The sequence below is a fragment of the Scardinius erythrophthalmus genome (assembly GCF_964197995.2).
Source record: "Scardinius erythrophthalmus genome assembly, chromosome: 13".
Lineage (NCBI taxonomy): Eukaryota > Metazoa > Chordata > Actinopteri > Cypriniformes > Leuciscidae > Scardinius > Scardinius erythrophthalmus.
This window is the reverse complement of record NC_138233.1, coordinates 10,238,145-10,253,582: the sequence shown is the minus strand read 5'-3', so window position 1 is coordinate 10,253,582 and position 15,438 is coordinate 10,238,145. Positions and strand designations below refer to the sequence as shown.

The window sequence follows — 15,438 nt, the reverse complement described above, 5'->3', positions numbered from 1 at the left end:
AGTACGTTCAGTTCACGTTCGCCCAAAATATGAACTAGTTCCGTGCTCCGTGTCTCATAAGCTCTTATAATGTTTTCATTTTGCGCAAGATGCAACATTTCCGTTCCGTGAAAAACAAACGCGGTGTTGTGGAGCCTTTACGATTAATTAACCGTGACGAATTAAAGCGCGGTTAATAGTGAAATCGGTTAATCGTTGCATCCCTACTAACACGCCGAGCTAACAACACACAGAGACATTTGAAGCAGTTTTACTCACCGTCCGGTTCCAACGCACGACCGCAAACCTTTTTAATTGTGACTGCTCGATCCTTAAGCATTAGACGATCTGCAAATCCGTCGATCTGGGCTTTGTTTATAAAACAATCATCGTCGAAATGCAGGGAACAAACAGTCTTACACAACTCCGTTGATGATGCTCTGAAAAAACAAACTCCATCCACTGGTCCCTTAACGCTGGGTTCTTTGGGAATTTGTGCAGGGTTGTCTTGCCCTGGCAACCAAAAACACACTTCTTTGGTGACATTGACTTCCCTAAAGCCGAGCAGAGCGCTTGGATGAGGTACTGCTTTCGCTCTCTTGCTCTGGTCTACGGATGTGCTTTCCGGCACAAGTGCCCTTAGGACCCATATAAGGAAATTCTGCCCCATCTTACGTCACGCAGACCCATACTCGAAAAAAACTTTCAGAAACTTGTGACAAACCGGAAAGGACAATTTTTGGCACAGAAATACTCCTTCAAACGTACAATTTAATTTTTGAAACTTTGTCCATGTTTAGCATGGGAATCCAACTCTTTAACAGTGTAAAAAACTCAGTATGCATGAAATAGCATTTCACCCCACCTTTAATAATTTATTCCCCCCCCCCAAATTTTAAACATTAGTTATAGCCATTCAGCATTATAGTGTAATTGAAAGCTATCAATTTTTTACATTTACTTAAACAATCCTCACATAAACCCATCGTAAATGTCATATTTACCTGTCTACTTAGAGTATGTAGGAAAGGTAAATATGACAGGTAGGACATATAGCCTACAGAAATTGAATAAAGTTATCAAACAGTCTGCACTGCATAAATTATAAAATAAATAAATTATAAAATATTGCATAAATCTTTACTGACAGACAGAATTAATGGCTGCTGTCACTTTAAGACCAGCAGCTGCTGACGGAGACGCAGATCTCAAACGCGCTTCATTTTCTCTTAACTCTTTACGTTCATTCAAGACTAACTAATGACATTTTGTCATAATTGTGTAGTGGTGTTCATTCAAGTGCTAAAGAGAACTCTGTTCTGGCGCGCAGTCTCTTGTCTTGTCGCACTTGAATGGTTTAACAGCATTTGCATGAAGAAGAGCGTGATCATATAATGTAACACTAGCCAATGGATGACAGAAAAATGGATGCTGCGTTAATTGTTAAATATTTTTAACTCGTTAAACTGGAAAAAATTTATTGCATGCGTTAACGTTGACAGCCCTAACATACACATATATAAATATATATGCGTGCGCACACACACAACTGCTCAAAAGTTTGGAAACATTACGTGTTTTTATAATTTTGAAAGTATTCTCTTAATCTCACCAAGGCTGCATTTATTTCATCAAAAATACAGTAAAAACAGTAATACTGTGAAATATTATTTAACTTTAAATGAACTGATCTCTGTTGTAATATATTTTTAAATGTAATTTATTTCTGTCAAGTTCAGTATCAATTTTTTTTTTTAGAAATCATTCTAAGATAATTTCTTATTAGCTAGATATTCGATATTCTTAATATCGAATTAAATACTTTTATTTAGCAAAGGCACATTAAATGATAAAGACATTAAATACGTTTATGAAATTAATACATATTACAACAAAGTTCAATTTATAGTAAATGTTGTTCTTTTGAACATTTCCTATTCATCAAAGAATCCTGAAAAACAAAATCAGTTTCCACAAAAATATTAGGCAGCACAATTGTTAAACACTATGTGACACTGGGGTAACGGCTGCTGAAAATTCAGCTTTGCCATCACAGGAATAAATTACATTTTAAATGTATTACAACAGAAAACATTTAATTTAAATTGCAATAATACTTCAGTTTAACTGTTTTTACTATATTTTTGATCAAATAAATTCAGCCTTGTTGAGACTGAGACTACTTTCTAAAAAAAAAAAAAAAAAAAGATACAAAAAACCTTGTTTCCAAGCTTTTGTACTGTGTGTACACAGTTTTTATACTGTTTGTACACAGTTTTTGTACTGTGTGTGTATATTAGGGGTGTAAGTTTAACTATATATTTTCATATATTGCGATATGTATCGAATAGTGACATGTGAAGGGTATTGTTACACCCCTAGTGTGTGTGTGTGTGTGTGTGTGTGTGTGTGTGTGTGTGTGTGTGTGTGTGTGTGTGTGTTGCTGACAAACTCAAGACATTGCCCAGAAATGTTCTAAACATGTCTCCTTTACCCTTTAAAATGACGCCGACACAGCCATCAGTGCACTGCTTTTGTAACACATTCTCCGCTTTCAGTACATTTCAAGACAATTATTGCCAGATGTCAAATCGCCTGCTGTGAAAAATAATTCCTGTTATGTGTAATTGTTGGTCTGTTGTAGTTGGAGTTTTTGCATTACACATTGCATAAGTTTGTTTTCTCAGAATCTCACTGTATGAGTGTTGTATTCAGGACCTAATTTCAAGCTAGAAAGTTAAACTTTTTTTTCTAATTGCTTAATGTATTCTATATGCCATAGATATCTAGTGAACGTGTCTAAACCAGCCCATTTATACAAAGCTTTCTTGATTCAGATAAGCCACTGACTAGTTAATTTTGCGACTGTGTAGTTTGGAACATCCCCAGTTATTTTTTTTATTTCTCCTGTGCACACGGTGAGAATAGGTCGAGCTAAAATAGCTTTCTGCCATTTTACCTACTGTGCTTAATTTGAACATCTGTGTTTCTTTTTTTGGGGTGGTCACTTTCTAAAATGACCTGGAGAATTGTTTTTTTTGTGTATGATTTATTTGTTTGTCGTTTTTCTCCATAGTTCATATGACTTTTTTACAGATATGTCCCTGCTGGTGTGTAATCTGCCCTTAAGGAATGTATCTGCTGAGGAGGATGTTTTTTTTTTATCTTTTTTTCTTTCACCAATCTGTGGGGAGATTTGTTCATGCTGCAAGCACGGCTCTACCTGACCATCATTAACTATATGTGAAAACACCACGTAAACTAGTGTGAGGAATCAAATGACTGCCCAATTAAGTGGTGCTGCTCAAAAGAAAAATCAATATTGAGCGATCAAAGTCATTTCACCCTTTGGGCGGAAACATGCGATCATATAGCTAATATCCGTTGAGTTTTCTTAGTTATGCTGTGGATGAAAGTACTATCCACACTAATGTAGGAAATTTTTGTTCTACTCCATTACCAACTCACCTGCAGGTTAGAGATTTTGAATTGACAGTCCCTCACCATTACAGGCTACAGTCTATGTTGTTCTAAAGTGCTTTTATCTGACTGCACAAAATCAGGAGGGGATTAAGTCCAATGGCGTTCTTTTGCCTCCTACCGTGTACCACCCAATGAGGTGAGGGTAAATGGGGGCTGAACTGCCAGTGACACTGCCATATTTCATTGACTGTCATGCTTTTGCTGCTTGTGCCCCTGTGACGGCCTTCCCCCAGGCTTTTCCCTGTGCTGGAGATTTACCTACCCACCGCACATGAGCAATTTGTCTGGGGCATGTGAGTGAGATCCGCTCTCCCATACTAGCCGACTTGACTGGGAGCGCTGGAGAAGAGAACGCCTTCTAAAGTGTGGAAATTGCTCAGATTTATCTCCGACATCAATTGCCTATCATTGTGTTGGCTAACTTGTGAACTCTACTTGATCAGGTTTACTCATCCTGCTTACCTTCTGTTGAACTTTGTGTATTGTTAAAGGCTGTCTGTCCCATCACATAATGGGTTTTATTTGAAGATGTAAGTGCCTTGCTTACATTTTAATCCTTGATGTTTGGGGCTGGAATAATCGGACACCAGTTCAAAAGCATCTGTCGCATTTTAACTAATCTTTAAGTGTGTCTTCCCCTCAATCCTTTTTTTTGTACTTGTACTGCAGGAGAGCTATTTGTGTCATGAATTATTTCACGGACTACTTAAGCCCAGCTCAAGAAAGAGACAGGCAAATCTCTGGATTTTTTAGATGAAAAATGTATCTGTGAAAGAACGTTGGCGGGTTCCTCCTGACAGTAACTCAAGTCATGTTAGTCATACGGAACAATCGCCAAAGGGGGGTAAAGGAACCAAAACCCCTACAAAGTTTTCAAGAATGAAATGTTTGCCATAGGGGGTAATGACCATTCAAATGACTTGTGCTGTTCTACTTTTTTTCTCCCTCTCTGTAAAATGAATCTGTAAAATGCATCTTATCCATCATATCTTATAAGTTTGTCTTGTCCTTTCAGTTCTCAGCTCACCCCCCCTTTAAATGAGGCTCTCTAAGTATATTTTCTCTTGTTTGTTTTTATCACAGGCTGGACATAAAGAGAAGAGTGATGCCCTCAACGTGGCCATCGACAGGATGACTAAGAAGACCCGTGACCTACGCAGACAGGTCTGTTCACCATGAAGCAGTGCTCAAAATCTGCATTCTCAATAATGTATCATGACTGTCCCTCTTTAGATGCATGTTGTTTACATTGCATATTAAAAAATAATAAACCAAACCCAGGTGCTCTGAATGGTCATATTCTAGCTACGGATTTGTGTGTTTGTGTATTCATAATTTTAGCTGCGAAAGGCTGTGATGGACCACGTGTCTGACTCTTTTCTGGAGACCAATGTTCCACTGCTGGTATTGATCGAGGCTGCCAAGAATGGTAATGAAAAGGAGGTGAAGGAATATGCCCAAGTTTTCCGTGAGCACGCCAACAAACTGATTGAGGTAGGCACCTGTTTTCTGCTCTATAAAGTGCCAATTACTGTCCCTCATCTATTGCAGATTTTAAATTCTGGAATATTTTCAAAACAAACGATGGAACATTATTTGTACTCATCCAGACTAGCTATTCTTTTGTTCAACATGGCATCTTGAAGAGAGCACACATGAACTGTGATTTGTAGGTCTGTTGTCTTTGGTTAAGATGGTTTTTGACATTTTTGTAGTTTTTTTTAATCCCTCAGATAAGCCTTTGGGGGATTTATCGTGGCCTAATTATAAGAGGTGTCTGTTGAAATGCAAATCCCAGTCCTGACCCAAAGTTGAATTTTGGCACACGATGTTAAAACTTTGGGGATCTGACTTAGTATTTGACTGTAGACTGTAGTATTTGTAACTTAAATGAAACGAAACTAAGTGTGAGTGAGGTGTTCTGCCAGACTAGATTAAAATTAGAGATGAATCTGAATAGACAGCCTAACCGATTAGGCTGGTCGACCACTGAGTTTATCAGAATTTTTTTTTTTGGCTTTCATATTTTAGGATGCTGTGCTTGAAAGGGGATGATTTAAGAGACTCTTCTTCTCTGAGAGGGTTTTTAGTATTCTGACAGCATGCTTGAACGTGCTGCAGAGAAGTTGCATCTCAAATCATCCCCATCAAAGCATGGCTTTTGTAACACATTTGCTGCCTTCAACTGATTTCTAGACAATTACTGTCAGACTTCAAATTGCTTGCTGTGAGCAACTTTCCCAGTATTATGCCTAATCTGTAGATCTTGAGGACTATGATAGTTTTGTGCAATAGAAGTTTTTTTTAAATATTTAGTCTTATATGTTAGATCATTAGATGTTTGTAGGATGTTTGTCATTTACCCCATTGACAAGTTGCGCCCTTCAACATGAGCCTAAAATGCCTGAATTATACAAGATACTAGATGATTTTGAGAATATACAGCTTTCTAAATGGCTAATTAAAAGTGGCTTATGCAACCCTCGAAGCAGAAGAAATTGAAGCTGTCACTTCCATAAGTAGTTAGTACACTCTTGAAAGAGAGAAACTTTCCATTCTGATTTCAACATGCAAGCTGATGTAAAAACAGAATATATTAATCGATAGCCAGCGCCATCACTATTTATGCGGGAATGCGACGGAAGTCTCTGTCATGGCTCCTTGATCCGAGCGAGTTGTCTCACAGCCCTTTTATCTTTTATGCTTCATATTTTTGTGTGAAGTGTCAGACAGGAGTCAACAAACATATTTTTATACCATGGGACAAATGCAGCAAGGCTGCTGGATTTACAATGCCGCAACCGAAGAATCACTGCATTTGTATGGGCAGTCACAACTGTGAATCACATTTTAAGTTCAGCCAAAGAGTGAAACTCCTCAGAGCCCAAGGTTAAGTGCTGCCTCGGTGGGGGAAATGTGAAACAGCTGGATATCCGGTGTCTTATTGATGGACTTTGAGAAATCTGCATTGTTGTGTCTGTTTGCGGTGACCGTATTCATGACCGATAAATAGGCCGTGTCTCTTGAGACATTTATTTTCCGGATAGATGTTTTTCATGCACAATCACTGGGGGTTTTATATCTCATGCTCACATTGGCAGGGCTAACGACAAGCTGACAAAAATGTTAGCTATCCTCATTAGTTTTTTAAATCTGTTCATCTTAGTCCCTCTGGTAACACGTCATCTACCAACATTTCAGACTGACCTCTCCCCACAGGGGGCAGGCCCGTCCCTCGTGTGACACGCTCATACAGGGGAAGGACTGGGAAAGGACTGGTGAAGGAAATCAAAGTGAAGGGAAGGGAAAAGGAGGGGTAATGAGTAAAAGTCTCAGTCTCACCGGGGGCTAAAGATAGTCAAAGCACAACACATCTCCAAAAGTCACATTCGTATTCTTCTCTGCCTCTTTTCTCCCTTCTTCCCCTCTCACATTGTTGAGATGTGATTTTACACCAGTCAGTGGTCGCACCATATGGATCCCAACCTTAATCCGAACACAGATTACATGAACAAAACATGGGCTCATTTTGATAATTCCATTTGAGAGGCATTTACAAATGATTGTGGTTTGTGTACTTTCCTCACTTATGCAGAGGCAAGGTCTGATTTTGCCCTTGCAAATGTTAAATGCAAGCTGTTGTTTATTAATAATAATAAAAAATGTGAATTATTGGATATTTGAAAATCAAAGTTATTATTAAAACAAATTATTATAAATGTAACCATTGAACATTGGTGTCTTATTGGTTTTGCTGCCGAAAATTTAACCTAAAACATCCGTTACTGGTAAGACAACTGTAATACACAGCTTCTCATGGGTTATTTAGTATAAAGCAAATTACACCCATATTCCAGCAACGTTGAGGGTCAGCTGATGCTTGACCTTGTGTTCTCTGCTTTGTGTGGTAGAGGGGTTTTGAAAAATGTAGGTTGTGGGGAAAAAAAGAACTGCATTGTCTGGAATAGCTGGAGCATCTCACTCCTGGTTAGTATCCAATCTGTTGGCAAGGAAATGTATTCAAGGAAATGTATTCTTGTGCATTAGGGATTTTTCCTGCATTCATGTAGCTGCCTTCTGTTACAAAAGGAACAGTGGGTTGAAAACGATGTGCCATATATGGGAATTCCTCTGTTTGCTGATTGGCTTTCATCACTAAGGACGGTCTAATATATTTTTGACCGGCATTGAAGACTTGCCTCGCAGCCAGAGATGGTTGAGGAGGGGAATTTATTTTAACCTCTTAACTCCTCACTCTTGCCCTTCAATATGGTTAAATAATAACCCCAAACTTTTATTCTGCTGAGCATAATAAAAATAAATGAAATGTCTAGAAATGAAGGAATGTACTTAAAGTTTTTCAGTTCTTGAAGAGAGTCCAAGGAGTGTCCCACAGATTTGATTAAGCGTTTTATAAAGCTGTGTGTTTAATTTGTAATAAATGTATACAATTATTAAAATTATGAATTATTAACTTTAATACAAATGATAACCTGTAAAGCACAAACGCATACACACACACAAAACAAAATGTAATTTACTACAGTACTTGTGTGATATTTTGAATTATTATAACAGAAAAATTATACTGTGTCATTAAAGACTGTTTGTGAAGCTGTTTCATACCTATACATCAGGGGCAGTTTGAGGATTTCATCCTCAGGGGGGCTTAGCCCTCAGTGAGAATCTGTTGCAAGAGACCATTGTATCTTTAAATCGTCACCACTATATTACTGAATAGTAAGTCAAAAGTAGCCTACTGGTACTTAAATTGGTATAAGTCAATACAGAATTTTACTTATGAAAACTGTATTACTGTATGAAGCAAATATACACAGATTCTATTAAAGCTACAGAAGTTTTGTTAAGAGCAGAGAGTGATTATCTCTTTCTTTTGTTGCTTGATTAACATTATTAAAACAGAAGGTATATGATTCTGCTGTCACTTTAACACCTAATGATGTCACCTTATATTGATACACATCCAATATTTTCTTAACTGTTTACGTCCACTTAAGACGGTTTACGCGGATACTCAATTTTGTGTGTTTTTGCTCAAGACACGAAATAACTCAATTTGGTACTCGCATGCTGTCTGAGAGGCAACTTTTTGTGTGCGCACTTCAGGTGTGTGTGAGCACAGTAACGTATCACAGGTAGCCAGTACCGCACTGTTCTTTCACAGCTTCTTGCGCTTGAATGACTTCAAAGTTTAAACTGACAAGAATCAAAAACTGAAAATGATCAACCTTCTTTTGAAGGCACCACTGGCCCACTTATTCTGATGTCAAGTATAGGGATTGTCGTTGATCCATACAAACCAAGCACCACGGTTCGAAATTCATGTGATTCGACAATTAATTGCAAAGTGTAACCATCATAGAGCCAAAGTTCAGAATTTGCACGTGTCAGTTTGAACATTCAAGCGATTATAAACCATTCTAGCGCAAGAAGATGCAAAAATCTCAGTTCAGAACTTGTGCACTTTTTGTGCACACAGACAGCACGTGAACACAGAATTCCGTTTTCTTCTGCATCTATGTGTGCTTGAACGTACACGCGTATGCAAAATTGTCAAAATGCCCGTCTTGGCGTGTATCCTCATGAACATTCGCCTTATGGCTTACGTGAACGTAAACAATGGAGAAAGAATAAGGATGCGTTTGATTATACTGGATCCCTGCATCCGGCCTTAAAGTGACTGACACCGACAGCAGCAGGAATATTAGGCTGCTATGTTAAACAAACAGCAAAAATAAAAAATGTCAGAGAACCAGTTGTTTAGCTTTAACTAATTAATTATATTTAATTTATACAGTGAAATTATTTATTCAATTTCTGTTACTGAAAACTGTTATTTCTTTGATCACAATTGTCAAAGGTTTACTAGACAGACAAATTGCTGTCATTTTAGGAATAAGATTGCATGGGTTTTGAATCGAGATTTGTGCCGTTTTAGCGATTTGAAAATCTACATTCTCTGAATATCCTGCTTTTACAAATGTGACCCATGTTCCACAAACAAGTTAGGAAATTTGTAGTGTAATGCTATTTTTTGGTCCCACTTTATATTAAGTGGCTTTAAATACTATGTACTTACATTGAAATTAATAATTTGACACAATGACACAATTTAAAAACATGTACTTATATTCTGAAAATACCTGCATGTATTTACAGCTGTAATTATGTAATTACTTTTGTAATTACACTGTTGACCCTTCCCTTACACCTTAACCCACCCGTAAACCCACCCATATCACCACACCTGTCCCTAACCTTACCCGTATCACACCCCAATAGCAGCACAAGTGTTTTACAATACAACCTGAACACAATAAGTACATTGTACTTATTTTTTATGTAAGTGCAGTACTTAAAGCCACTTATTATAAAGTGGGACCTTGCTGAACAATGAAGCATCCATGGATACGACAGGGATGGAACTGCAGCCAACACTTCCCTCCCCTCACAATCTTTTTACTCCTGCAGAAGGCACGAAGTCGACACTCTCCGGGGGCTGTAAAAACTGCCAGCTACATATCGCCTTATCTCTCTGTCTCTCTCTCGCTCTCAATAGCGTTCTCAGACACCACCATTCATTCAAATAGTTTCTTTTGTATAGGCCTTTACGCTGTAGTGAGTGCTGGTTGTGGAGACCCTCCTGGCAACCTTCATACATCACAAGAGTACTCCACCGTTACCTTTTTGTTAATTTCCTTTTTTTACCCCATTCTGAAAGCCACTTACATTGACTTTGAACTTCTCAGCTTGCAGCTTGGCTCTGAGTGTCAGTTCTTGGTCGCAGAAACACAGTGGCGGTTCAGTTTTTATACCGTGAAATGCATCATTCCTGAAGAGGGATAAAAATAGAACCAGCTTAGTTTTATTGCCTCAAGGCCTTGTTCTCAGAGGTTCCTGGCTGCTCAAGGAACACGGAGATATTGCAGGGACTAAACTACCAATGCAATTCAATGCAAAATGAATACATTGTTAAATGTTATAAGGGCAGTTCACACCAAATAAGTAAAATTAGAAAAACTAAACATAGTGCCACAAAATTGAAAAGCGGTATTTTAAAACTGCTTTTAACTCGACACTGTTCATATTGGAGCTGTACGATTAATCGTTAAAATATCGCGATTCAAGCGTATACAAAATCTCATTCCTAAATGAAAACATTTCGGCCATGTCTAGTAAAACTTTGACAAAATCACAAAGGAACATTCAAATCTGTTTTGGCACTGCCACTGACCCAGAGAAAGCAGTTAGGCTATCTAGGTATGAAACCGCTTCACAAACAATAATTTCAACGATTCATCGTTCTTGTGAACGAATTCACAAGAATTCAGATTATCACAGAAGTACTGGGATAAAAGTTTATACTTCATATATAAACAGTCTACGCAATTGATCAAAATGGTGCAAATCACCTTTTGAAAGTGATTTGCCGCTTCAAATAGCGATTGTATCGCTTAACATCGTTACACCACTAGCTGGTGACTTTTAGGTTTGGTGTTTTTTAACTAGGTTAAATTTTTTTTATGACATAGTATCATTTCTGATATCATAGTATCAGAGTTTCGTTCAGTAATGCTGATTCATCCAGTAATGAAACAAGTGTAATCAGTCATTAAATCATTCATTTAATTTTTTTTAAATAAATTAAACATTTTAAATGCACTACAGCAATTGACATTTTGTCAGAAGCTCAAGTAAATTACATTTTATTTTGTTTAGATGTCTTTTCAGAATTGTGCAAGAATCGCGAGGTCTCTCTTTGAAAAAACGTGATTCTGAATTTATCCAGAATCGTGAAGCTGTTTCATATTTCAAATTTGACCCCATTTGCAGCCAATATTTTGAAGGGATTACCGCACAATCTGATCATTACAGTGTCTAAAGATCTAAAACAAGATGGAAGCGAAACTGATCGTGTGATTATGATAGACATATTGAGTTGAACAACTTAAAAGGCGTATTAGTGCAATAAATATACATTCCATGCGGTGACAAAATATATTGAGGCACCGAACTCATTACGTGTGCCATGCAAATGGAAATATATATTCTATATATAAAGACTGATTTTTGTTTTTAGGAACCTAAATAAATTGCTGTTGTCATGATTTTGCTTGATGTTTAGCTGCAAGTGAAACCTGCAGAACTCATCAGTGAAGTTGTTCTTCAGTTCTTCATTTTGAGCTTTTGCAACACCGGTCTGTGCATCCTGTCTGCTGTATGTGTACAAGCTCACCTCTCCATTGACACAGCGGTGCCACAGAACGGTGAAAACCAGCTGCACTGATAGGATGTTGCTGTTAGAAAGAAATACTTCAGGAAGGGGATCAGTACTTGAATGAAAATTACTTTAAAATTATGCAGAGCTGCAGTTATTGATTGACATTTTGATTGTTGCAGGTCAAGCTAGTTAGTGTTAGACTTTCTTAAATCAGAGATGCTATTAAAATGCCTTTGTCATAACACACTCATTAGCTTGAGCTTAATAAAGAGTGGAAACTGGTCTAAGGCTTCTTTATTACAGAATGAGGCGGACAGTATTATTTTGAAGTTTTCTATACTGTAATTAATGCTATGTCGATTAGCATTGCATTATAAATATACTTTATTCTTCTGAAAATACACAAGATGGCTGGAAGAACAGATAAACCATATATTGATAAACAGATAAACCATATTGTCGCAGTCGTCTGTTTATTGTCTTAAATAAAGTCATTGAATAAGTCAAAGCGTTTCCATCTTTTAATTTAGCTACAACGATAGCTGTATTAGGGATTTCCAAAAATGTCAGAAGTTATATGATATATTTTCACATTTTGAAGAAAAAAATATTGGCTACAAGATAGTTCTCAAAAGTCCTGTGAACAAATGTTCTGTATTGGTTTTATGGCCTTGTTTCAGTGACTTACTTTTTTTTCCACTAACCACGCATAAACATAAAACAGGCATTATTTCTCAACTATAAACTTTGACATACATGATGCTCAGATATTATGGTAGCAGTGTTTAGGCTGAATACAGCCAGTGTAATCAGATTTTTGCCACTTTTAAAATTTAAAAGTAGAAGAAAAAAACGCAAATGTTAGGACAAGTCAAAACACCCCGAGGGCCCATAAATCACCTTTGTTTGTGAATCTTGTCAGAGCAAATGATATAGAACATTTTGCTCAACTTATTTACTTCAGTGATAATGTGCCACCACCAAAACAAGATGATTGTAGACATTAATGTAGCAAACCATTAACAATGGTTGGGCATGGACACTATGAAACTGTCATGACTTTATTAAAATAAACTTTGCTACTGTAGCTGTTGATCACTATTAATCTGTCCACACATCCGTGCAGAAAAAATCATGAAGATTCTTTCACAGAACTTTAACTAGATTTTTCTCAAAATTGACTGCTGACTCCATCTTTTTTTTTTTTTTTTTTTGTCTGAATCCAACATTTTTGAAAATTTGTTCATTCTGACTCATTTGCCAGGACGGGTCACATTTCCATCAGATGATTGTCGAGCTGAGTGTGTATCATGGTGACCCTATTAGGTGTGCTTTAGATTCTCGCTTGGCCATTGGAGACCCCCTTGCCCCAGGTACTGTGGAATCTTGTCGGATGAGATTTTAGCCACTAAACACTATTGCACATAATGAAGTGCTATTTGTTCAAACTGTTGGCATGTCTGCATGTTTTTTTAATGCTTGACTAGTGTGTTTGCTAATGGCACCCTGCTGCTCGAGAGATTCCCAGTATGGTGCTTAAGGGAGGGGGAGAGAGCGACTGTGGTACTCCTGTAGTCAGTGGGGCGTTTTCTGTGACTACGCTGAGCTCTGTTCACATTTACACTTCACTTGGGTTCTGGCTTTCCCATTCCTGGCACAGCCAATTCTCGCACATTACAATAAGGTAGAGTAACTCCAAGCAGCCCCACTAAACAAATAAGTGAAACTCTTTGGTAACATTTAATTAAAACGACTCTCGCCTCAAGTAATGAAGCTACTTTACAACGTGCTGTGCTTATTTCACTTTATACTGGTGCTTGCGCAGCCAGAGCTAGGTAGCAGAACCCTAAAAAACTAATTTATTGGCTCAAAAATTTGCCCGCAAATAACATTTGTTTGCAGAGAATGTTGGTAAGGAGGGAGATTTGTGGGTCAAAATGACAATTTACTCTATTACACTATTAGCTCTGGCAACAGTCAGTGGGTTTGCTTATCTCAGCACTCCGGATTTCAGCAGCTTGTGGAGTTTCTGAAAGTGTCAGGAATATTTGCGTCTCTCACTTTCCTGAGGTAACAGCATCCTGGCAGACTGGTGATTTAATCATCTCCAGGAACCACTCCCTGATGCTGTCAGCCATCATCTTGTGAATTATATGAAATATATTCCCCATGTGGAGAGACGACCAGACCTCAATTTCAGGCTTTGCTTTTGTTTTGCCTTAATCCTCTGGGGTGCTTTTTTCCTGCTGTATTATTTTACCATTTTATCAAATAATCAGATCAACAGCTGACAGCAGGTGTTTTAAATTAAAATTTGTTTGTTTGAGGGAAGAGAATCTTTTTTTTTTTTCGTTTGCTGTTCATTTATCATGTCATAAAAAGCTGCATTATTTTCTGTTGTAGGTGGCTAACCTCGCATGCTCCATCTCCAACAACGAGGAGGGAGTGAAGTTGGTGCGGATGGCTGCTTCCCAGCTGGAAATACTGTGCCCTCAGGTACGGCAGCATTTCGCCAAGGCCCCTGTAGCACGTCCAGTTCCCCCTTTCTCAACTGCTTCGACATCTTTTTAATGCGAGCTCCAATGACACTTCCTTCATCCTGAGGCTTTGACCTCACATATCTTTTAATCCAAATGAACATGGCTTAATCTCGGTCATAATCTTAAACAATTGTACTGTTTTCTCGAGGGTGGAGGAGGGCTCAGATAATCAGTCTGCATATGTGCAGCCATGTTTGTGGTTAAAAGCGGATTAATGGGATGTTTATGGTAATTGCAGGTGATTAATGCAGCCTTGGCCCTGGCTGCCAAGCCTAACAGCAAGGTTGCCCAGGATAACATGGATTTGTTTAAGGACCAGTGGGAGAAACAGGTGCGAGTGCTTACTGACGCAGTGGATGACATCACTTCCATTGACGACTTCCTCTGCGTGTCTGGTAAGCCCACGTTACAAAGTGTAGTGCTAGATCTTGGTTCTTAGACATTGTGTTAAATGGTTAGTTCACCTAAAAATGACAATTCTTTCATCATTTACTCGCCCTCATGTCATTTCAACCCCATAAGACTTTTGTTCATCTTTGAGAAACAAATTAAGATCTTTTAATGTAATTGAGAGATTTCTGTCCACGCACTGACAGTCCATGCAACTACTGCTTTGACGGTTTAAAAAGTTTATAAAGAGATCGTAAAACGAATCCATTTGATTTTAATCTGTTCTCGTGTGTTACACAGCACGTTTGAGCTTTCGCAAGAACCAGTGAGGTTTTTTCTTGTGCGTCAAGCAAATACACGATTAGTATGATTTTGCTGATCAATGTTTGTGTGAATGAAAAGACTAAATTTAGTCTTATATAAAATAAAGCAATCCAGTTTTTTTTTGACTAAATCACTTGATTCATATGGATTAGTATCTTTTTGAACTATGAAGCGACAAAGTGGAAGATTGCATAAACTGTCATCGTAGGGACTATTAATTCTTTGATCCCTTTCTGTATGTTATTTAATCACAATTCAAATGTTTAATTTCATTTATTTAGAGAAACAATCTGAAGTTGATTGTTTAGTCACTGGCTTGATTTAATGATGCATAAACGGCAATAAACGATTTTGAGACAAATAACGTCTGACTACCTCAATCATTACAAATCAGAAATCACTGATCACGGATCAGGCATTAGAATTTAACACGGTTACTTACATGTTGTGGTATCACTGTTGGGTCCATATCTTGCAGTA

General features: G+C 37.8%; 1 protein-coding gene across 1 annotated transcript in view; it reads left to right on the top strand.

Moving 5' to 3' along the window:
• The window catches only part of ctnna1 (catenin (cadherin-associated protein), alpha 1), a 141,708-nt gene that overhangs the window by 80,061 nt on the left and 46,209 nt on the right, over positions 1-15,438 (top strand). Inside the window, exons 8-11 of the mRNA XM_081383345.1 lie at positions 4,546-4,626; positions 4,804-4,956; positions 14,108-14,200; positions 14,483-14,639. Of these exons, the coding sequence (XP_081239471.1) occupies positions 4,546-4,626; positions 4,804-4,956; positions 14,108-14,200; positions 14,483-14,639 (484 nt within the window). The remainder of the gene's footprint in view (positions 1-4,545; positions 4,627-4,803; positions 4,957-14,107; positions 14,201-14,482; positions 14,640-15,438) is intronic.